The sequence below is a fragment of the Corvus brachyrhynchos genome, unplaced genomic scaffold, assembly GCF_000691975.1.
Source record: "Corvus brachyrhynchos isolate BGI_N302 unplaced genomic scaffold, ASM69197v1 scaffold26, whole genome shotgun sequence".
Taxonomy (NCBI): Eukaryota; Metazoa; Chordata; class Aves; order Passeriformes; family Corvidae; genus Corvus; species Corvus brachyrhynchos.
In genome coordinates, this window is record NW_008239324.1 from 920,930 (window position 1) to 945,699 (window position 24,770).

Below are 24,770 nucleotides of genomic sequence, written 5' to 3' on the forward strand. Positions count from 1 at the left end.
TTTGCTCTCTAGGCCAACCAGGACCTGAATTTTAGCACAGAATTCAAGGAATCACAGAGTGGATTTGGTTGGAAGGGACCTTAAAGATCACCCTGCTCCAAATCACAGAGCGGGACATTCTGTAGCACCACCAAATAGGATATCAAACAACTGTTGTCATTAACAGGATGCTCTAATCAGCCTCACACTAACCATTAGCCTGAATTCCCCTCTCTGCTTACCTTTAAGCTCTGCTTATGAAAATCTTCCCGAATACTTTCAGCGAAGGAGATATTTCTGCAGCAGTAGGAATGGGGGAATGAAAGCACAAAGTAAATTCAAAGGGGCAGTTTTGAATTGCAGAGCATGCAGGAGCCATGGAACTTCCCTTCTTGAGAAACCACTGACAGTGCAATGATGGTGTTAATTCATCACTCCTAGGCTGGGATTTACAGGGAAATATTGTTTCACCATAACTGCATCAGCCCAACCTCGGAGTAATGCAAACCTCTCTGGATTTAATGTTTATCTTGTTGCATAGGTAATGGAAAACACAAAATTTCATGGCCTTGTCAATCAGGACCCCATCCCATGGCCCAGCCCACATTTTTGGTCAAAACCCATCTGGTGCTCATTGCCTGGAGGCTGAGTTAGGGACCTCCCTGTGTTGCTCCTATAACCAAAATGGGGTTGGATTACCAGGAAACAACTTGGTTTGATTTGTGGTGCTGTCAGCAAGGATGAGCCTGGAGAAAATTTCAAGGGGAATTACAAAATCTGAATACTTTTCCTTTCAAAAAATAAGGGCACAATTCACACCAGCCTGTTCAGGTGGGGAGGAGATCATCTCACTTGTATTTTGCAGCACTAATTCATTAAACACTGTTTCCAATCCATTAATCTACTCCATCCCTTATGTTGCAGGGATTTAAAGACAGCCAGTGATTTTCCCTTACTCTCAGTATGTTTCACTAAGGCTTCATCTTATTTCGATGGGGTAAAGATTAACTTTTAATGCCTGAGTACTGGGCAGTTTATTTATTTGTGGAGCAGGCTTTGCACATCCCAATCTCATTTGGGGTCTCCAGGGGATGGTCTAGTTCCCAGAAGTAATCCCATATATCTTTTCTAAACAGAAACCCAACTCTGGCTGAGCATTAAGGACAAGGGAGGCATTCATTTTGGGAAGGTTTTATTTCACAAATAATTCATAAATCAAAAGAAAATGGAGGGGTAGGGAGGAAAGATATTTTACAATTCGGTATTTAGAAAAAAAAAAAAAATCTAGTTTATAAACAACCACGGCCCCTTGATAAACATGCAAAGGCACACAAAAATTTACATGTAACTTTTATACATAGGAAGTAAAATACATCATTTTTCATAGAAAAAAAAAAGCAATTCTATGAACTGGCCCTAAATATTTAGACTGCACAAGTGACCAGCTGGAGTCTCCTCAACCAGATGTTGGCTGAAGGTCTTTGAAACAAGGAAAGATTTCAGCCTGGTTGTGTTTCCTGGAGATTTGGCTGAGCCAGACGTTCTGCAATGACAATGTCATTGCTTCCAAATCCCAAATGATTGGAAAAGAACAACCAGGCAGCATCAGCTTTGCCGAGGGTTTAAGCAGGCTACACCTGGATGCTTCAGGTGCCTACAAATCTGCTGAGCTGGGGCTGAGGAGGAACGGGCCTGGTGAGACACGGACGTGATGCATCATGAAGCTGCACTGAAATATAGCAGGATGAGAAGTGTTTTGGTATCAGAAATAAAATCTGTGAATATTTGGCTAAAAACTGGTACTGTCCCACCTATTTATGAATAGCTAGCACACGTGATTGCAAGTCATTGATAGGTCATGACTGCCTTGGAGGACCTGATCGCCCCTAATTCTGGTGGAGGTATGTTTAAATTAATAGCACCCAGGACCTTGAATAATATTTGTGTAGTAAAGTCACAATTTCTCTTTTGTACAACAAGTATAAAAATAAACAGATACAGACTTAAATTAACATCGGTTTCTAGAAATCCAAACCAGTTGGCTGAAGACAAAAATACGCAATTGTAACTTGAATTAAGGATTTTAGGATATTTCTGTTGGAATAATAACCCTTCCCTTGTCCCCTCTTCGTCACCTAGGTACATCCCCAGCTGTTTGGATTTTTATGTGCTCACAGTAATCCCCTGGGTTTTACTCCAAGAGCCCTCACATTTCTTTCCATCACCTTCCATCCGTAATTTTCATGGATTCTACATTAACATCGAGGTGTTTTATGTGCTTTTGCAGTCCCCATGAACCTGACTGCATCTCTCACTCTCTCCAATTCAATTCATAGCCCATTTGGCCCAGGATGTCCCAGATCCTTGCTGCAGTGTTGGATGGGCTTGAACCAGACCATGCACATGTTTCACAGTGGGCAGAAACAGGGAAGCTTTTCCTCACTGCCAACATCTCGAACACTCCCAACCAGCAGCTTTTCTAGGATATGTTCCAGCTGTTTTTAACATCGATTTACTTAGTAAGAAAAAGAAATAGGTCGGCTTTCCTATCTAAAGTCAATACTGTACACCTTGGAAGACGATACTACATAAACAAAGACGACACAAAGAGTCACTTCTCTCTATCCAACCCAAAAGTAGGTTTTCTGTGCAGTATTTTTTGAGACAATGCAAAACAGCTCCAATTTCAGATTTTACGAAAGGTCTCTTTTCAAATTCAGATTTTACGGAGAAATAATCCCCAGTGGTGAGACAAACTGAGTGACAAATGCCATTTAAATGTCATTTCCTTGCTGATTTCATGGTGTTTACAGAATTAAAGAAGTGTGTAATCATATAAATGCTTTTGGTCTCTGTTTTGAAAGAGCTTGATGAGATGGCTCTTGTATCTGCCTAGATTAAACCAAATATGTTCTGGGTGTAAGAGCAGCTGTGAGACATCTGCCAGATAGAGGGAAATACTCCCCCAACTTGTTATCCAATATTACAATTCAGTTATTGAGCAGAAGAACTGTGCATTTACAAGAACTGAAGAACTACTCTTGACCTTGTCTTCTCATGACTGATGAAGTTACTGGACGTTTGTGTAAAAAAACTCACCAGATTTGTGTTTAGACCAATCCTAAAAATTAATTTCCAATGTGAAGCAGAGAACATTCTTCTGCCTTAAGAAAGCAGGCCATGCTAGGCCCTTCTCTTCACTTTGAAATGCATTTGGGTGCACGTCATGACAGAAATATCAAAATATGGAATATCATCATTACAACACCTATGAGTTTTGCAAAACCCACCATCCTGGATAGCAAATGCTCACGGGTACAGCATTTACACTGAAAGTGGGCATCTGTTGGCTTCACAAACTGGACAGGAAAAATTAATCTACCCCAATTTATGTCATATCTTTAAAGTCTCAAAACTGCACACACCACAAGGAGCTTCACAAAGGAAAAGTGACCCTGCTTCCTACAGATGCAACCATTCCTAGCAGAAATAAGATTAATTTTATCACTACTTAACTACTATAAAACAACCAGCACTGCTGTATAAACCAATACACTGCATTTAACTGAAGTTATGGTGTGGAGTATAGGATGAGATGTGCCAGCACAGGAGCCCAAATTCTCTGACTTCTCAGAGGTTGCCAGACTTGCAAAATACCTGGGAGTGTTTGACCAGCAAACACTAAACCTGCTCTTTGGATTATCTGGTGGCCTCATTTTCTGCAGTGAGGATCTCTGCCACCATTTTACACCCTGCTCCAGGCCCATAAAACCTCGATTTTGGCTGCCAAGAACAACCCCAACCACCCTCATTCGAGGTACCCTGCCATGGTGCCACAGCAGCCTCACACAGCGGTGCTGCTGCACGCCACCTCGGTGGGAAAACACCACATTTTATCCTCTTTTGCACAGAAACCATCCAACATACACAAAACCACTATATCCAAGCCCATCCTCTCCCCAAACGATGCAACTTCTCAATGAGTTTCTCATTTCAAAGTGTCCAGCGCCTGGACAACCACTCACTCCCAAGTCCGCTTGGCCACGCTCATCCTCACACCCATCCCAGGAGAAGCTTCACACCCTAAAAACACCATCCAGGGCCAGGCTGAGATCCCTGCATCTGCTGCACACGGAGCCACCGCTGTTCTGTGTAGCAACACCTCTGGTAAAATGAAACTTAGAACAGTTTATGGTCGCTGAATGCCCCTAGAGAAACAAAAACACGAGACGAAAAGATACAACGCTGCACAGGTGCGATGAGATGCCAACAGCTGAGTCAGAACCTGGGGTCTTTTTTGGGGTTCTTTTTTCCCTTTTCTTTTGGAGTTCCCTGAAGGAGATTGGCAAGGAGGGTATGGGCAGAGCTGATGCTGTTCAGAGGAGCTTTGGCGTCTCCGGAGATCAACAGAGTGCTCTCCCAAAGAAACCTGCACCTTCCCTGGGGGTTTACTGCTTCACAGCAAAGATTCGGAAGGCATTCCCATCTGAAGGATTCTTCAAGCTGGAGACAAAGAAAAGGAAAAGAAAACAAACATGGAATGAACCAAATGAAGACACCACAGGACCCAAACAGGCAACTCTGAATTTCTCTTATCTCTTTCCTACCAGGAGCAGGAGAAAGATAGCGGATGAAATAGAAGTGGCACGAATCCATGGTTTCACCTCTTTTTTTTTTTATGTTTTCAATCCAAGTCTGTAGTGCTAATGCCAACAAAAGGAGCTGGAAGACAACAGACTCTCTTACAGCCCTAGCTTTTATCCAGGGAACACTGTGCTTCCTTGTGCGAAGATTCAGGCATAAAGAGGAACATGTTTTCCTTAAAAAACAGTTGTCAAATAGGCAGGCAGGTCCTGGCTTGGCTGCTAGTGCTGGCAGTAGGAATAGCCAGATCAGCTCACATTAAATGACAATAAATATGGATATTCATCTTCAGTTTCCAGAGGTGTCCCCAGATGCTGAGACTCCAAGCTGCTGGGGATGGCTCTGTGCATGGGGAGAGGGGGTATTTCTATTCCCAGGTCCTACTGCGCTGAAAAAACCCAGGAAAAATACAAAATTTCATATTCCCACAAAATAAACATTGCAACAAGGGTAAGGACTCAGTAAATCCTAAAGGGAATCCTTTCCCATCCCTGTCTGGGTGTGTGTCTTTACCCAGGGCTATTTCCAGTGTCCTAAAGGGTAAGTGTTCACCTTAATCTTGGAAAAGCTATTTCACTGTCTGGTGGATCTCACAGCATGAAGTTGTTCCTTATTGCCAAGTGTAAATAACACTTTCCAAATCTTCATCCCTGCTGTGAGAATGTCTCTGGTTTCCCTCACCTCCCAGATCAGCACTGGCTGCTCATATTGCACGTCCCTGAGAGTGGTGGGATTTATTCTTAGCTAGGGCACAGTTTGCCATCCCAGTAAAAAGTCGCCTTTGAGTATAAAAGATAAGTGAAAGCAAGACTGAGAGAGAAAAAAAATTCAAAGGAACAGGAGGTTTTTCACCTAAATCCAATTTCTCAAGTTGGAAAATGCTGACCATGATAATCTATTCCAAACCTGCCATATTTAACACCTATAGCTTTCCTGTGTTACCCTGTTTTTATTTCCTGAGATACTCTAAAGCATTCTGGAATTTCCATTACTAGAATAAAACCAGCAAACTTGATAGAACTTCTTACGATCTTCATAAAAGAAGAACTACACAGAGCAGACAGAGTTAGTAGTGACCAAACCCCCCCTAACTGTGGGAAATTCTATATTTGAAAGGATAGCTCTGAGAAATCAGTGCCGTCACACCAATATCTGAAAAAAATACGTAACAGATTGAAAGTGAAGTTTCAAATTAGAAAGGATTGGATGAGCTGTGACTGGACTGTTTTGACCATGAGGAGGTACAGGATTTCGGAAGCACAGATGTGCAACTGGTCACTGAAATGTGCAAATTTTGCCCAAGTGAGACTACAAAAAAACTACAAGGGCGGCAAATTCATCTTCAAAAAGTGTTTGATCATGTCTCAAGAGGTTAATTTTCTCATACTTCTTTCAAAGAGAATAGGGGACATGAATCCCCCAATACAACTTAATCCCACACCCCAGGATTGAATGGAAATCCAAATCAGAAACCCCAAATCATGACCCAGGCTGAAAACTGAAAATACCTGTGCTCATCTCCTGATGTGTCAAACACACAGCAAAACGTATTAATATGGCCTTGTGCTGTAACAAAACCAAGCAAGGCTTAACAACATCTCCCACCTTCCACAGGAACCTGAACGCAGCTCCTGCCTGGGGGGAGGTAAGAGCAGGACAACACGCTCTATTTGTTGGGGTGTCACAATTCACAGTGACACTGGGGAGCCACGTCTGTCCAAGCCACCAGCCTGTCGAGCTGATATGTGCCGACTTTCACAGGCAGCTGAACCCGCCGTGGAAAAGAAGAGGAAAGCACAAAGCAAAAAATTCCCACCTCTCTGACTGGACGCCGTTCTTTAGGGAGCCAATGTAAGCTTTCTTCTTTTCTACAGGCATCACGTCCACAAAGCCGCCTCTTTCATCCGAAATGACCCCTGCGTGCACTGCAGTTTTGCAGATACTGGAGCTCTGAAAAATATTCAGTATTTTGATTTACACACTGTCTGTATTTTATATACGAAGATTTGTCAATTCCATAAACACCAAGAGAAGCAGGGAACAGAAAAAGAAATGGTTATGAAACAAATTTATCCCTCTTTTGGACATACAAGGGACGAGATCTTGCAGGTGTGTCATAATGCCTGGGTGAAAGAAAATCCACAACCACCACAGAGGACAAGCAAACAGTGTTTCCATCATTCTGAGGTGGAGCTGCACCTGTGAGATCATCATAGAATCATGGAATGGTTTGGGTCAGAAAGGACCTTAAAGCTCATCCACTTCCACCCCCACCCTGAGCAGGGACAACTTCCACTACCCCAGGTTGCTCCTAGCCCCATTCAACCTGGCCTTGGACACTTCCAGAGATCCAGGGGCAGCCACAGCTTCTCTGAGTAACCTGTGCCAGGGCCTCCAGACCCTCACAGGGAAGGATTTCTTCCCAATATCCAGTCTAAACCCACACTTCTTCATCTTATCCAGGGCCAAGACTGAATTAAGGACAACTTCCCAGCCAGTGCCTCTTGGGACTGCACCAGAGAAACCTCTAAGGTGAAACTCTGTGCTAGTGACCTCAGCAAATGTTATTCACACCACTGCTTGGAAAGGAAATGCTTCTCCTGAATTAAGGTAAATGACCACAATTATGTGAGAGAGTTCACATCCCTCTTTCTAGGAAGGACAGAAGGGCTGCACCCACTGAGTTTGCACCGTTGTAGTTTTTGGACGTGCATTACCCCCTAAGACAGCACCAAGTGTGGAGGGAGATTAATGCTTCTGGAAAGACTAAGGTTTCTCTCTTGCACGTACCAGAAGAGCTCTAGTAGAGCTGGAGGAACACAAAACAGTAGCAACTGATGACTAAGCCCCCAAAGCATCCAGGAAAAGGAAGCAAAAGCAGAGAAGGCTGAGGGATAGAATAAACTTGGCCATCAGTTCTCTGCAGGGTTTACATACAGCAAGCTGGAAGAACAGAAAGGAAAAACCAGCTTTGCAGAAGGAACTGTTGCAGGTGAAAATCCCAACCCCAGAAATGCCCTGACTTCTGACTGCTAAAAATCCAAGTAACCAGTTCCAAGTGCAACTGTTCCCATTGCATATGTACAGCATGGCCCATGCTGCTGCCTTCTCACAACCATATATGGCAGCTTTGCCTTGCACCCTATATATTTATCACTTTGGATGGCCTATCTCTTGGCAGCTCTCTGAGTTTTGAGTGCCAGTTTGGTGTTTTGCTTCTATATATGGTCAAGGGAGCAAGGGAATGCTGTGTTTGGAAGATATGCAGTGAATTCGCCCAAATATGCGGTGGGAAATCTGTAAATCTAAAACTGCCTCATAAAATTAAACTGTCCTGGATCAATTTGCAACACTCTCCACTGGGAGACATCCTAAACAATGTTCTTTTCAAAGCATTCCTGTTATGTTTTTTTCCAGGACTTGCTGTTCCGCCGCTTATTCAAAGCTTTGACCAACAGACTTTTTATTGCCTTACCCAAACCTCCTCTTATCACTCTGTTGGATTACAGCCCTCTCATGTCCCAGGCCGGGCTGTGCTTTGATGAATTGATTGCAGAGCTTTTAGAAGGTGAGGTATTACAAGAATAAGGCCTTCCCTTTCAAGTTCAGGGGTACAGCACTATGGACAATACAAGAGCTCTCCATGGTGAAGCCCCTGGGGATGCTCTGAGACCAATTCCTGATTAAAAGAGCTCCAGGGAACACACCATAAAATGACAATACACTTGAGAATAGGTCATTAACAATATTCTCTGACCACCCAGAATTTCCTCATTAGTGTGACTGGTTTAATCATTAAATTCATATTTCCTGAGAGCTGACTCCCAGTTTGGTTTGCTCTGGTGACAAACTCCTGCCTCCATACAGGTCATCCATCCATCCTCCTCCAAGCAATCACTGCACAACTGAGGATAAAAACCTTATCTCAAAAGTGGGGAAGTTGTTCTCTTTCCTGGCTCCACAGGGCTCCTGAGCAGGGATGGGGATGGGTTTCCCTTGCAGGATTATGTCACACCAGGAGCCAGGCAGAGTGACAAATGACAGAGTCTCATGAAACATAAAAGCTCTTTCACAACCTTCATAAAGGTCCTCGGGTGTTTCCGCAGCTCCAGCATCAAGGCCAGGTTGGACAGGGTTTGGAGCAACCTGGTCTGTGGGAGGTGTCCCTGCCCGTGGCAGGGGGTGGAACTGGATGAGCTTTGAAGTCCCTTCCAACCCAAACAATTCCATGGTTCTATGACCACCCCAGAACCAGGCCTGTCCACTTTTACCATTGCATATTTCTTGCATTTTATTCATTTACCCCAAAATTCAAGTCTCCTCTATGCCCCTGTTCCACAGTCTTACTAACTTCCTCATGAACAATTCCCTGAACTGCTTTTTACAGCACAGTGCAGACTGGAAATGGGGTTAAATGCTTCATTTTCTTTCAGATAACTTCACAGTTGGAGCAGAAGTCCTCCCAAGGGCCATGAAGGTGCCACACCAGACAGGAAGTTGGCTTCTCAAATCCCTCTCACAAGACCAGCACTTGTCACACGCAGCTCATTGCCTGCTTTAATCATTCCTCAGCAGTGGCCTTGGGTTAATTCCCAGCACAGCCCTTGCTCCCTGGGAAAAGCCTTTCCCCAAATTCTCCCTGTGTGGTGTGGCTGTTTCTCTTCTTGACTTCCCATTCTGAGCATTCCCAGCATCACCACCTCTCCCTTTGCAGCACCATTCAGAGTCACCTCAAACTCTTTCTCCCAGCTGGTTTCACCCGCTTTGCCACCAACCTCAACACTTTCCTAGCACCTCCACATCACCCTGTTAGCACAACAGTCCAAAAAAAGGTTAACCAAACCCCCTAGGAAGTGGCCAAATACTTTTTTATCATTATTACTTTTTGCTTTTTTCCCAAGCCACCATCCATGGCCCCGTTTATGAAACAATACCCAGGAGGGTCAGTAGGAAATGTGTTCATTAAAGGACACTAATCCTTTTGCGTCAGTGCAATGCCAGCCTGGGGTGCTGCTCCTCACCTAATACCCTTGTAATCACAGGCCCTGTTCGGGGGTGATCTGAGGGAGGTTTGTCCTCTGTAGGAAAGAGAAAACTATTTCCCATTTCCTGCAGGTGGGAGCATGCAGGAGGCAGGGACTGCGGGGAGGCAGCTGCTCCATGGATTTGCCTGTGAGCTAGTCCAGGATAACCTGTTTGTGCAGCTCTACCTTCAAAAAAATTGGTCCTGAGCAAAATAAAAAATAGTGGGTTTCTTTTCAAAATTGCTTTCAAAATTGCTTCCCCAAATTACTGTATGATTCCTGCAGGATGGGTTTTCTCAGCAATCTGCAAAGCTCCAGGGTGACCCAAAGCTGGGGGTCCACAATCTGCTGACTGCTTCCCCTAGGCTTTCAAAAGCCATGATCCTACAGGCTCCAGGGCAGCCAGAGAGCTGGCATTTCTGAACACAGTTCCCAATGGAAAAAAGAAAATGAGGGAAAAAACCCAAAATAACCAGGCACCCGCAAATGGAAAAACATTGAGACCCAGTTTTTAGAGGCCTAATATTAAGAGATTTCAAGAAAATGACTCTGCCCAGTTTTAGCATCAAGCCTCTGCTCATCCCCATGAGCAGAGCTCAGAAAAACAAACCCATAAAACCAGCTCACACACTTTCTTTCCACTTCTCTGAGCTCTGTCCTGACTGCTGAGAAATTCTGTTAATCTCCCAGAAACCAGAGAGTGGAGGGAGGCCTTTTTTTGCCAACTCTATAGTGTGATGGTATGGAATAAAAGCCCTTTGGTGCTCACCTGTAAATCCTAAAACGCTTTACAAAGGTAAACAAGTGCAACCATGATTTCACAGCCAGAGCTCACAAGGCTTGGGGAGGTTAAGGGACATGCCCAAATCTCTAGGAACGAGTCAGTGCTGGAGAGTAGAAGGGCTCCCCAAACAAATACTGACCATAAGTCAAGGAGTTGTGACGTTACATGTCCAAGTCCTTCAGAACAAATCGGAGATGGAGAGCAACTCCCCAAGCCAGTTGACCCCACCTCTTACCCCCAGATGCCCATCCCCACATGGAATAACCACAAGAGGGTTTGAATTTCTCCCCTAAACCCCAGTGTGACCCCAGCTCTGGGGCAGGACTGTCACGATATGCAGGGAAACGTCGGTACTCACATCCGCGTAAACGTTGGTGCCAAACACCGGTGCCCAGTACGACGGCTCGTCCTTACAGTGGGCCGGGCAATAAATCCTAGAAAACAATGTATTCAGATTTATTCCCCAGATCAGGGCTGGACAGGAAGGCGAGCTGCATTCCTGGGAGATTTCAAGTGCCTGCATCTGGTCTGCAGGTGGCAACAGTGAATTTGATTATTCGCTCCCCTCAGATGACATTTGGTGGTTGCTGCAGAACTGCAAAAAGAGGGATTTGGACCAGTAGAAGAGGGATTGGTCTTTATGGCTCTTTCAAGGTGGAGTATCTGTATTTTTGCTCAATTCTGTGCACATAGATCTCTGCATGTGTTTGTGCCCCCGTGCCCTGTCACTTACTCCTGCACAGTTTCCAGAGCAAACTTCTTCCATGTTTTAAGGTGGAAAGGAAAACCACATCCAAACCCCACTAAATCCAGAAGCAAAAAGACAAAGAATGTGCAGTTGCATGCTCACACGTGAGGGTGTGCTGGGACAGGATTGTGTAGCCTGGCTGATACATTACTGAAGCCATCCAAAAACATAATGTGCACTTTCTACTGTGATGCCAAGAAAAACATGACGGCAGGAGGAAAGACACCATCCCCAACCCCCTCCTCCAGTTCAACCAGTAAGATCAGCTCTTCTCCCACCAGCCCTTAAATTCAGGGCTCTCAGCCCCTCTGTTAAGCTGCCCCTCCTTAGGACAGAGGGCTTAAACCAAGCAGGTTTGCGTTACCTTGGGCAGTGGCTCGCTGGCTTTTTGAAGTGGCACAGCTCAGCTACTGTGGTGTAACAATCCAGAGTCTGTGCTGCCAAGATAAAAGTGGGAAGGCAAATTATTAGACCCAAAAGCTCAGGCTGCTGCAGAAAACACAAGTCAGAGCCACACAATGCATTTGGTGAGACCCATGTCCAGCTGAGAGCACCAAGAGCAAAGCTGCTCCAGCAGCAGGATCCCAGGACAGGGTTGGCCAGCTCTCCAGCAGCAACCCTACAACCACACTACAACCTGGCCTTAAAAAAGGTCACAGCTTTCAAAAGAGATAAGCAGCTGATCCACAACACGTGGTTTTGTTACAGCTCCAGATGTGGAGCCTGATTATCCTGATGCCTACAGCTCCCCCTGAAAGGGGCTCAAGTAGATCCAATCAAAGGGATGACTCTGCGTGGGAGGAATTTTTCATAGATATTGAGAAAGTGGGAATTGTTTAAAAAGTAGAACAGTGTTTATTTATACCCTCATCAGAAGTGTGTGACTCACTGTTAAAAACTAATTTCACGTGTATTGTGGTTTTCATTACATTACTGCACTAGGATATTAGCCACTATTTTTTTTCCAGTTTTTCTAAGTGCTGACACTTGACTGAGGCTTTCACACATGGATGGCTCAAATTCCATCCCCTCACTATGAGCAGCTGAATTCTGGACCCCACCATGATCCATCAGCAGGAGATGCTTCTGGAATTGGCCCATTATCACCTATTTCTCTATTTTCCTCTCAGATTCCCACAGGAAAATGAGGTGGGTGGTGGTGGAATTGCCCGTGGTGGGTGGACAGTCACTCTAAGGTTCTAGATCACCCTACACCACCAAGCCAGGGTTTGGTTGTGGTACAGAACCATTGGACACAACCTCTTAAAATGAAAAAGAGCCCTGAAAGGAATGAGGTTTGCAAGTACCCCATAAAACTCCAGCAACAATATTTTCTCCCCTCAACGTTTAAAACTTACTTGTGACTTTGGAAACCATGAATGCATTTGAAGGTTTGCTTTTCCTGTAAAACAAGCCAAAAAAAAATTATTAAAAAAACAAGCAGAGTAGAATTACTTGGATCACTGTATCTACAGAAGAGCAACAAAGATGACTGAACATCTGCTTGTATTTAAAGCAAATACCAACAGTTTTTGGTGAAGGCAGTACCTGAACGACTCCACACCGTTCCTGGTGGACTTCACAAAAGCGGGTGTCCTTCCTTTCCTCGTGATATCCACCAGCCCTCCTTTATTGTCCAGGATTCCATAATGGATTGCAGCACGACATATGCTGGAAGACTGACAAGAGATAAATTAATGGCGTGTGAAATAAATCAAACAAATCTCGTTCATGGAGCTGCCCAGCTGCTACGTGAAAAATGGAGAAGAAATGAAACCACCACCAAAGCACCATGTGGAAAATAAGCTGAGTACACTCCTTTGGAATCTGGTTGTTAAATCTTCCTCTCCCAACACGGCCTGATTCTTTTATTACTATTATTTTAAGCTCTGCCTGGTTGAATGGCAAGCTTTTTTTTAAATAACAAAACCATACATTTAAACACAATTTAGAGGAAAAGCAGCATTGGAAGTGAGAGACCAGTCTGAAATATTTCCAGTTCTCGACAAAATATTCAAACCCAAAATATTTCTGCTGACGCCACTTGGAGGGGAATGGTGTCTGCAATCACAGAAGTTGCAGGGCAAAGACACATCATGGGTGATGCAGTCACGCACCAACAGTTGGAATAGGGAAACAAAACCTGATTTTACCCAAAGAAACCCTTTTATCCTCAAACTTCCTTCACCCCAAAAGTAGTGTTGATGGGAAAATGGTGCCGTGCTTTATTTCTCAATTATCTTACTAATTTAATATCAAGCAAATCAGCCCAAAATGTTATTTCATTACAACATTTAACAGTGTTTTTTTATATAAAGTTTCTGTTCAGACAACAGCTGCCCACATGAACAAAGAGATCTTTGTAGGAGCTGCCATCCCTCACTTTCCATGGGTGTCCACATTAAGGACAATTCCTGATAAAATCACGTCTGGAAGCACTTTGCCTTCCCAGAGTCCTTCCCTTTTTTCAACACCAAGATGAGGAAAATACAGATAATCTTTATTAGCAGTGTTTTACAGCACCACAACCAGAGAATATGAAAAGCCAAATTACACCAGAATGGCTGGCATTTCCCATTTCTGTCATTACCACTGACTCCCACAAATTACATCCACGAGCTATTAAAAGGTACTTACACTCTCGTAATAAAATGTTCCAAAGATCTTTCCCTTACTGTACAAGCAGCCAGCTGGGCACAAATACCTGGTAAAGATATGTATCTTTGAGGGTGGCGAAAAACAATTCAAGAAAAACAGAACTTTGACTCTATTTCATGTAATAGTCATTCCATTCATTTCATGTAACTCTCCCATTTTAAAAACAAGATTGCAAAATAGCTACTTTTTAAAACAGTTGCTCCACCCTCCTTAAGAGCCCGACCAATATTTAGATTCCGTGGATTTGGTTTTTCTCCAAGTGATAAACTGTCCTGTCCTTTGCAGAAACCTTAACCAGAAGTTCTTGACTGGCTGGGGGGGGGGAAGCCCTGAATTATTGGTCTGGCTTGGACAGCAGTGAAATGCATTAAAAAAAGCTCAAAAAATGACTCTGCCAAAATTTATTAAATTATTTTGGACACCTGAAACTGTGGGTCATCGTGGCTGAATAAAATCAACCAAACCACCTTATTGCCAGGCTTGGCTGAAGGCTTGCATTAAGAGAATTTTGGGGGATTTTTTGGTTAGGTTTTGGGGGTTTTCTTAAAGAGATCTACCTAGACAGTCTCAAAAAATACACAGTACAGCCTGTTCTGAGTTTGCAAGAACTGAGTAATATTTAGATTACTTTTTCCCTCAGCACTCCAGAAAACATCAACAAAACCCTACCTGTTGCATGTTGAGCCTCTGCACTTGTCTCTCATCTTGGTTTCACAGGTAATGACTTGTGCTGGAGAGAAAAAAAAATCAAATATATACATTTTCTAAAAAGGAAATTGCTCAGCCTTCTTCCGAGCTGCAGAGATGAGCAACCTCCACACATCTTTCCTGGAGGTCTTTGGTGCAGCACGATAAAATCTGATTTTATCCAGCCTGGAGCAGTTGGTGCCTCTTTAGCCCTTCACCTGAGACAGGTGTCTTTGGAATATTAGCAAGGGAGATGCAGCTGACAGCTGAAGGCTTTGATTTATAGCCTGAGGTCTGCAGTCAGAACTCTCATTCTCCTTTTAATTACAGACTCTCCAGATGCTGGCAGATAAACTTGAAAAGGACCCGCTGGCTTGCCCCACCTTGTTTTCTCAAAAAATGTCTTTTAATTAACAGCAGTTGGAAAACAACGAAGGAAGTACCAGCAGCTCCATAAATAACTCCAGAAATATTCCCAAGCAAGAAATAAAGAGGAAAGAAACTATAAACCCCAGAAAAGTTGTGAAGGGGGTAAAGTGCTGAGTGTAGAGTGTTTTAAATGGGAAATGAAAGCATTATTTCCTAATTTTGCTGCTGATCGAGGGGACCTTTGGTACATTGATATTTTATTGAGATAAGGAGGACGTGGACTGCTGGAGTCAGTCAGAGGGTGATACAGAGATGCTCTGAGAGCTGGAGCCCCTCTGCCCTGGAGCCAGGCTGGGAGAGCTGGGGGTGCTCACCTGGAGAGGAGAAGGCTCCAGGGAGAGCTCAGAGCCCCTTCCAGGGCCTAAAGGGGCCCCAGGAGAGCTGGAGAGGGACTGGGGACAAGGCATGGAGGGCCAGGACACAGGGAATGGCTTCCCAGTGCCAGAGGGCAGGGATGGATGGGATATTGGGAGTACATTCTTCCCTGTGAGGGTGGGCAGGCCCCGGCACAGGGTGCCCAGAGAAGCTGTGGTGCCCCTGGATCCCTGGAAGTGTCCAAGGCCAGGCTGGACAGGGCTTGGAGCAACCTGGGACAGTGGAAGTTGTTCCTGCCCAAGGCAGGGGTGGGATGGGATGATCTTTAATGTCCCTTCCAAACCAAACCATTCTGGTATTCTGTGACATTACTTTAACAAACAAGTAACTGTTGCAGATTGCTGTGCAGAAGGCACAAGCAGCTTTTGAGAGCTTTGCTCACCACTTCTGGCAGCTTTCTGCACAATTAGCAGTGAATTTTCACGCAGATCACCTCCCCCTCTACTCAGTTATATTTCCCCAGAGCCTCCTCATTGTTTTCCACACCTTTGCCCAGAAAGGTGCTTCAAAACTCACAGGAGCTGAAAAAGAGAAAGGCTGTGTCTTACTCATGTAGGATTCTGGGATGATTTTCTTGGGCTTGGTGGATTTGCTGAGCTTGTTTTCCGGAGGGCGGAACCGCACCGGCTTCTGCTCTGCCACCTGCGAAATCTCCACCTCGTTGGTCTCATCTGTCTCAGCAACGATGGGATCTTCATAACGGTGATCTTGGTAAAAGAGGGGATTAAAAATAATTACAGCATGCTCACATTGATGGGGAAGTTAGGTTCATGTTTTGTGGGAATGATTTAGTTGGACAAGGATCTGCTTTTCAACAGCTGGAAGTTTAAAAATACCCACTGGATGCAGCACAGGGCTATTGCCAGGACACTCCTCTCCTGCTCCTCTGTACATGAAGCAGCTTTTACAGGATCTTACAATAAAGATTTGCAGGGATCCCCACTAATTAGTGAAAAAAAGTGCTGATATTCCTTCCTCTGTTTCCCACTGAGCTCTTCCCTTTGGAAGAAAACACGAATTTTCTGAAGGGCTCCTATTCCATCAGGGCATCATCCCCTTCCTTCTCCCTGCTGCAGCCCTCCTGCACCCTGGGGTCCTCCCTCAAACCCCACAAGATAAAAAATGAGAAATGCAGCGTTGCAGCAAAATAAGCCTCTGCTTTGGGCAAGTGTCCAGGGAATCTCCCTGTTTTCAAAGAGCCCAGTTCTCCGGGGAGCAAAACACTTGGGAGGAGAGAAATGACCCCAGGAGATCCCAGATGCTGGGGGTAGCATTGCTGCACTGGAGGGCTCACCTTAATAATACATTTTACTGTATCGACCTCTCTTCCAAAAAAACTTCACAGGTCAGGAAAAACCCTTCAGGATCCCCCTCCTCTCCTCCAAGGGACATGGATCACTACATTCATTTTGCAGCCATGCAAACCAATGTGGGAAGGGAGGCAAAGGCTCCATTCCCAGCCCCTGAAGGAGCAGGGCAGGCAGCCAAGCTCTGCCCACCCACGATGTCTCTGGTAAGCCCTGGAGAACATTCCCTTCCCAAACAAACCCCTCGAGGACAGGATCGCTCCTGCCCGCAGCCTGCCAGCGCTCAAAACCCCCTGGAGTTCCTGTGCCAAACCCATGGAAGCTCAGAGCTGCTTCTCCCCATCCAAGCCCTCTGTTTGCACCAGGAAAACGTGCTGAATCTGAGCTCCAGATTTGCTGCAGCTCAGAGGTTCTTGCTTTCACTGACTGACGATCTCCCACGTGTCCCCATGTCGGAATATTGAGGATGGGTAATTAAAAGGGGCAGAAAGCTGTGGCTGGTTCTAATTAGAAGCTTCCACAAGTTTTCTCCAGCCTTGTCCCCCACCCCAGAGGTGTCCCAAGCCCCCACCAGATACCTTTGTAGCAGAGGTTGTTCTGGCAGCTCCCCCCATAGCTCGGCGGGCACTCGGAGCAGGGACGGCCAGTCTTGTACGGAGCTTCTCCGATCCAGTTGCCCCTGGGAGCACAGGAGAAACAAGCACCCATCAGACACCCAAATACCCAACCAAGCCCCCAAAACCAGAAATATCATCCTGGCTCAGAGCAACTAAATAAATACTAAGCCACCAGCCTTGCAGGAAAGATGTTCCTCCTTGTTTCACCTCTAAAATGACATTTAAAGAAATTGCGTGCCGTGTCACTTTTATATTAAGTTCCAATATAAACACCGGGATCTTATGTGAACAGAAATAAATCAATGGATTACTGCATTTTGCTGAAGGAAGTCCCCAGAACAAAAGCCCGTTTTGGCACTCTGTCCTGCAAATTTTAGGGGATAAGGAGTTTGAAGGAGCCAGAGTTAAGCCGTGGATATAAACTCCTGGGTTATGCTCCTTCAGCTGCCTCCACCTATAAGGCTACATGAGGACAATGTGCACCGATGCCAGAGAGAAAAGATTAACCAGGAACTGCACAAATAGAGTATTTTTCCATCCAGCAGCCCTGAACGGATGACGTGCAAGTCGCCCAGCCTGCTGTGGGGGCTCTGTGGGAGATGGTGTTATCCCTCATGAGGAGCTGGTTGTTAAATCCCACCAAACCATGAGCAAAGTGTGCTCATCTGACGTGGGGAGAGGGGCTTAGAGAACCCACCCAGGGAGCTCTGCCTGGGACATGACAGCTCCAGCCCCACACTTCCTTTTCCTTTGCATTTTTCTGCACTGTGATCCCCCGAAGTCAGATGCTCCCCAAGCCACTCCTTTTTCATAGAGCAATTTCCCTATTTCATTTTGTTTTGAAGTTTTAAATTGCCAAGAGCTCGGAGTGAGAATGTTTCTCCTATTAGCCATTAAACCAGCAAATATTAACTGCCACTGCCAGGTAGTAAACTTCTCCTGGATGTAGTAGGCAAGAAATATGATTTTCATTTTGAAATTTAATCAAACCGTGGAGCTAGTGAAATCTTGACTGCTGCAGTTATTTCAGGGTTTTTTTGGCATTCACCACCACCCCATCCCTTCCCACCCTCTGACAGCAGAGACCAAGCCTTGCTCAGCAGCACATGCCAGCTCCATCCTGGCCATCTCCTGCTCCTCCTTTCCCTTCCTGTGGCAGGAACATCAAAGCTCCAGTCTGGCCCCAGCCTCTCATTCAGTTTTCCAGGCAACGCTCAGTAGCTTTGAACCAGCCCTGTGCTGCTGTCTAAAGAAAAAATTTAAAGCCACAACCACCAGTCTAGACTGCCTGAAATCTCTTCCCCAGATCCTGAGCTAGTTAAGCAAGCTGCCAGTTTTGGGAGAGCTGGAGAGAGCCCAGCTGCTCTGCCTTACTTGGGGGAGTAGTTGCAGACCAGGTAGACAGCATTCTCCCAGATCTCTCCCCACACATTCATCTGCTTGCAGACGTTCACAGCACAGCCAATCTTGTTGGTCGTGGCCCAGACTATCTGTAAGGGAAATGCAGATATTGAAAATAAGCAAATTACCGCAGTCTAGACGTGGGGGGATGTGGGGGGTATGGGTACAAACCCCTTTACCTGGGTGTAATGCGTGCACATGGCACCTGTGCACCTGTCTGGGCACCACGGGTTGCACTCGTGAGGATATGGGAATGTGTAATCCTTCACTTCATCATACCAAGACTGAACATGGAACGCTGGAGATCGATACCTGAGGGAGAAAAGGCAGTTGGAATCAGGATGTTCCGGTAGAAGTTTTCAAATTAAAAAAAAAAAAAAACAAAAAACCAGTTTTTTCACAAATGTTAAAGGTGAAGGTTTAAGATTCGATATTGGGAAGGAATTGTTCCCTGTGAGGGTGGGCAGGCCCTGGCACCGGGTGCCCAGAGAAGCTGTGGTGCCCCTGGATCCCTGGAAGTGTCCAAGGCCAGGCTGGATGGGGCTTGGAGCAACCTGGGGTAGTGGAAGGTGTGCCTGCCCATGGCAGGGTAGCTGGAACTGGATGAGTTTTGAGGTCCCTTCCAACCCAAACTGTTGTGTGTTTCTACAATTTTTTTCCCTCAGATTCACAGACCTGACTCTATTATTTATAGGTTTGACACAATCCTCAAATGCTGCTGACCTGAAATGCCCTCTCACTTTTCCACACAACTACAAAATAACTTCTAGTTTGGCGGAAAGTTGTGTTTTGAAAGTAAACAGAAGTTAGGCTTTGCCAAACATCTTAAACCAAAAGCCATCGTGTACCTATTTTACCACGGGGCAATTTGCTAAATCTGGAAGTTCACTCACAGCCAACACTGTAAGACCTTTGAAAGTGAGTGGGCTTTTCCTCACTCACATCCCACCAGGAGTTGGTGTGGAGTAGCTGGTGCACTGCACTCCTATCCTACCTTTTTTGGCAGCAATTTCCCCCTGTGCCGAGCCCCCCATGCCCTTTGTGTAATCTCTGCCTCAGGTACCACGGTCTGTGGCAGTTCTGATGCTGTTTGTGCTGTGTTTGGGGAGCACAAATGGTGTCAAAACCACCTGCAGAAACTCATACACATTTTACTCACTTGGTACACAGTGAGCAAACAGAATGATCTGCAAACTGCACCAAACCCACCGCTTTTGATTGCTTTCAACAGCTCACACGAAGCGAGCTGCCAGAAATCCAAATGATATCATTACCAACTGGAGCTGATCCTTTCAGCCAACTTTTCATTAAAAAACATTCATTAGAAGTATTTTAAAAACATCCATCTCATGATGTCATGACGCGAATACTTTCCGAATCCTATTTTACAGGACAGGAAATGGAGGCAATCAAGTTATGGCCTGTTCCTGAAAAAGATGAGAAATCTGATTTTTCTTTCCTCTCAGGGACCACAAAGGGAGCAAGATTGGATCTTCTTCCATCAGGAGCCCATGGCCATCCTGAGCACTGGTAGGACAGCCAAGAACAGCACGATCTTTTGACTTTGTTTCCAAGGAATTAACCATTCTACTTTCCAATCATTAGCTAATTCTGCCAACAAAAATGGGCCCAATTTTTATATCAGGCTAATTTCACACCAGCAAATTTCCTTTGCTTTCCACCAAGTTCTGTCTGATTAACTACAAACACAACTGCACTTCCACCCAGGAAATGGCAAAAAACACTCAGGCCTCCTGAGCAAGGACAAAATGTTTGCTGTGCAAAGCAGGTTTAACCTATAACAAGCTTATAAACAGGGCTTAACAATAAACAAATTTCACTTTGAGATGGAGAGGAAAATCCATTTGGAAGCCTTAATGTCAGCTTTCCTAACTGGGTTAATGATTCTAGTTTAAAACTTGTCTTAGGAATTTGAAAAAAAAAAACCCCTTCAAAGCGTTTTCAGTAAAGAAAAATCAGGAGCCAGATAAATATTTATGGAAAACACAGCAAGAGATAATTAAATTCTGAACTGAATCCAGACACAAATTCTGAGCTGAATCCAGACATTGCTCCTGAGAAACTTCAGCCTTCAGCTGGTTCTCTGCACGATGCCAGAACCCGCCTTGAAACAGCAGATTTAGGAGCAAGGGTTAAGGCTTCTGTGCCTGTTCTCCTTAAGGAGGAGTGACCTTAAGCATGTTACAGAGGAGTTACTCCAAGGTCCAGATGGATGGAGGAGCCCAAATCAAAGCTGGTTTCCTGAGGAGTGTCAGTGGGAGGTGGCTGCAGGCGCTACCACCATAACCGTCCCACTGAAGCCATCACAATTAATGACCCCCAGCTCTTCTCCCATCTCCCCAGTGCTCCACCAAGCATCAGAGCAAAGCTTTCCAGCTGTCTCTAAAGGAGGACCCATAAACTGCCCTTTGCAATGATCCTGTGGCACCCCAAGTCTTACCTGCCCCAGTGAACCGCCAGGTTCTGCCCAATTGACCTGATGAGGTCACTGGGCCCGTGGTCCCAGATGCACTCCTGAGCCCAAGCGTGCGCTGACCGTTCCAGCTCCTCATCCCAGGTCTTCAGGGTGTGGGGAGAGAAAAGAACAGGTCAGTTTTTCATCTCAGACTTACTAGATCGAGAGATTAAACCAACAGCAGTTAGTGGAGAAAGACTAAGGTACAGATCGCCCCCCATGTCCAGCCTGTCCCGGTGAAGCCAGCACATTTCTGCGCTAAAATCACGTTTTTCAACAAGTTCCCCTGCCATGAAAGTCCAGGGCACTAAAGGATCTATGATTTTCCCCAGGTGATGCCATGCTTCTGAGGAAATGCTTCACTCAGGTCATCAGAAAACACACAAACCCACGTGGGAAGACCTCAAGAACACATCTAGACCAACCACCCTAAACCAGAAGATATTCTTGGCAGTTGTTTTTCTAATATGTTTTAAAAAAATTAAAACTTAAAACTCGAGGTTGGAGATCCCATGATCTCCAACATGACACATATTTCTGAGTCCTGCAAGCATTCTAGCAAACAGTCAGTGCTTTGATGTATTTCAGCATGATTTTTCATCCGTTGTCCTTCCTGTTGGGGTATCTCCAGGCTTTCCCATCAAGGGGAACTCCAGCAGTGGAGAGCTGTTGGAGTGGAGAGCTCCACTACCTCCACCACCACACAGCTGGAGATCTTTGGTCCAACCTTTCAATCAAGGAGTGTGGGTCTGAGGCTCCCAGTCTCACCTCCCCTTCTCCTTTCAGAATAACTGAGAGTCCACCGGCGGATCCAGTCAAGTACATCAGAGGTGGCAAAGTCCCAGGGTTTTTAAGCTTTTTCCACTCTCACTGAAGCAGGCATCACGTTAGAAGTGACAAATCCCATTTCTGTTCCCACTGAGGGCAGGATGCTGGGGTGAGATCACTCCTCATCGAATATCACCCAGTTGTGAGCCAAAGGAGAGCTCCAACATGACACAAAGGCAAACAGGAAAGCAGCTCTGCTGGCTCTGCTGCCCAGGAGAGTATTTGTTCTAAAGTCCAGACTTACTGGGCCCAGCAGCCAGTGCTCTGAATTCATTGTGTAATTACTGACAGCTGCTCTATTCAGAGCAGCCTTTAGAGGATAATTCACTGGATAAAAAAAATAGTACCACACATTCCTACAAATAAAACCAAAGAGAAGAGAGGTCTTGTAATGTGCATCCAGCCCATCCACGTGCCAGCATGAGACTGTCCTCTCTGGACATTTACCATCACAACCAGCTGCTCTTTCCAAGTCCTGTCTTCTCCAGAAGAAAAGCAATTTCTGATCTCAAACATTTCAAAGGACCTGTCAGAGACTGGAGGGCTGCAGGGCACCCAGGCTCTCAAACACGTTTAAAAACCATTCTGAGTGAGTATCTGGACACAGTCTCGGGCAGTTACAGCTGGGATGAGGAAGGACTCTGCATCCCTAGATAAGACAACAGGAAAATGCAGTGTCTCCTGGACTTGGTGCGTGTCCACTATCTCAGTGAGGCAAACATGACCTCATCCCACTGAGCTCACAGCCCAGGCCTCCCAGAACAGCTTATCATGAAGCACTCTCAGCAAACCAGATTCCAGCAGCAGCCCAGAGCTGCCCCGAGCTCGCCAGCTCAGCTTTGGACTGAGCAGTGACCGAGCAAATCCATGTCAGTCTGCAAAACCCATGGACACAGCTCTGACACAGGGAGCAAAACCATTTTCCTTCCCAGCCCTCCAGCTCACTGAAAGTGAGGGGATCAGACCCACCCCACATTCCCAACCCTCTCGCAGCCGTGGCGAGGCCCAGCTTTCTGTGGTGTCCCCCTTTGTGCGCCCGGCAGTGACCGACCACAGCACAAAAGCCACAGAAACTCTCCCAAGACGCTCCGCACTCCGAGCTCCTCAGACTCCCACCCAGCTTTATTCCCTGCAGCCCCGGAGGCAGGGATGTTCCAAATCTCCTAATTTAATGCAGAGACGTCCTGAGCAAAAGGCCATTAAATGGGAATTAATGCGAGCATACGTGTTAGATCTCCCTTTGGTGCCTGCGGATAAAATAAATGAACTCGGGCAAAAGACACTCAGCAGGTAATTGGGAAGGAGCTCCATCTCTGCACGGCTTTTTGCTGCAGGAGGAGAGCAGCTCGTTCTGCAGGCATCGGATTACAAAGCCATCCCATCTAAATTAGAGCAGTTATTTGCCTCTTGCTTCTCAGACGCGAATGCAGTCAGGGGGCTGGAATTATTTCAGAGCAATAAACACAGGGGGAAAAAGAAAAGAGATTTCAGACTTTCCCAGCTACACTTGCAAGAATTCTTTATGCCAATATTCATAGCAGTATCTAGGAGGACAACAGAAGCCAGAGGGGCAACGAGCCTGTGCTCAGCTTCCTTCAGAAGCAGAGGTCGAGAGTCCTTCGGGGGTGTGTGATTCCAAGTGATTTAGCACATGGACTCTGTTTTTTCACTCCTGTGAGTTTATAATGGCCTTTCAAAGTGGAGCGTACAGTGCATATGTAAAATAGATGCATATGTACAATACATATATTGTACCACAACTTGTAGGTTCAGATTTAATGATGCATCCCACAAGGAGTCTGCTCACTCAGCCTAACAACTTCGCAAACCTAAAGCCAGACACCTGAATTGCAGTGATCGGGTTACTCGCTCATTTTCCTCCCCAGCTCAGACTTTCTGCAGTACTGGCAGCTTCCTTTTTAAAGTGGCATCAAACTCCAGGACTGACATGTCCTGGCAGAGGCTTGGAGATGCTTTTTGCTAACTCCCACAGAAACACCATCCCATCCCGACAGGGAGAGCCACCACCCTACCGTTGAGAGGAAGGATGCATACCTTATACATGAAAACAAACTGTTTTCCTTCCAGCAATCTGCACTGAGAATAATTTTGCTTTATCCAGCTGTCTCTGAGGCTGCCACAAGAGGAAAGATTTCTGCCTTTCATCACTGCTGAAAGCATCTGACTAAGCCATCTTAAAAGGTCACCATGCCTTAGGATCTATTATGTCCTTTTTCCTCTGGGTCCGTTATGTCCTTTTTGCTCTGGGACTATTAACAAGGAGTTTGTTTTGGCCTTGGCACCCATCCATCTCTTAAACAGTCCAAATGCACACTAGATGCGTCGATCATGGAGCTGGTGGAGGGGTTAAGGTAATTTTGAACTGGCCCAGTTTTGTCAGGAAGTTGTGGCCTGCTCACTCATTTTCCATTAGCACTGAATACCTGTGCCAGCTTTCAATTAATTACACAAACCCAGCAGCTAAACTGTTTCTTTCTTCATTTTTCAGTCCACTCTGCCTTTATCCCATGTGTATATAATAATTCTTTTGATCTCCAGATAAGTCATAGGACTCACTGTGTTCTTGCTTTCTTACTAACAGTGTCCAAAACCTGAAGTTCATCCAGTAGCAGTTAAATATGTCCCTTTCCTAGAATATATTAGCCCCCATTTCCATTTTAGATCACTTAAATACGTCAGATATGGAGCTGGGAGAGAGGATTTTCACAAGGGAGCATTTGGAGGTTGATGGGCAAGAACAAGCTCTACCTGCTCATCCACAAATTATCCCTGCACGTCTCCAGTGACGCTCC

General features: G+C 45.5%; 1 protein-coding gene across 2 annotated transcripts in view; it reads right to left on the reverse strand.

The window, feature by feature from the left end:
* Nucleotides 1–2,477: 2,477 nt before the first annotated feature.
* The window catches only part of CRISPLD2 (cysteine rich secretory protein LCCL domain containing 2), a 28,723-nt gene continuing 6,430 nt past the window's right edge, over nucleotides 2,478–24,770 (reverse strand). For both annotated transcript variants that reach the window (XM_008638684.2, XM_017741059.1), the window contains exons 3-15: nucleotides 21,115–21,233; nucleotides 18,833–18,965; nucleotides 18,627–18,742; nucleotides 17,214–17,314; nucleotides 15,877–16,035; nucleotides 14,507–14,567; nucleotides 13,817–13,883; nucleotides 12,728–12,858; nucleotides 12,538–12,581; nucleotides 11,544–11,616; nucleotides 10,790–10,865; nucleotides 6,440–6,573; nucleotides 2,478–4,482 (exon numbers count right to left, since the gene is read on the reverse strand). In XM_008638684.2, coding sequence (XP_008636906.1) covers nucleotides 4,428–4,482; nucleotides 6,440–6,573; nucleotides 10,790–10,865; nucleotides 11,544–11,616; nucleotides 12,538–12,581; nucleotides 12,728–12,858; nucleotides 13,817–13,883; nucleotides 14,507–14,567; nucleotides 15,877–16,035; nucleotides 17,214–17,314; nucleotides 18,627–18,742; nucleotides 18,833–18,965; nucleotides 21,115–21,233 — 1,269 coding nt within the window. In that variant the 3' untranslated portion in view covers nucleotides 2,478–4,427. The remainder of the gene's footprint in view (nucleotides 4,483–6,439; nucleotides 6,574–10,789; nucleotides 10,866–11,543; nucleotides 11,617–12,537; nucleotides 12,582–12,727; nucleotides 12,859–13,816; nucleotides 13,884–14,506; nucleotides 14,568–15,876; nucleotides 16,036–17,213; nucleotides 17,315–18,626; nucleotides 18,743–18,832; nucleotides 18,966–21,114; nucleotides 21,234–24,770) is intronic.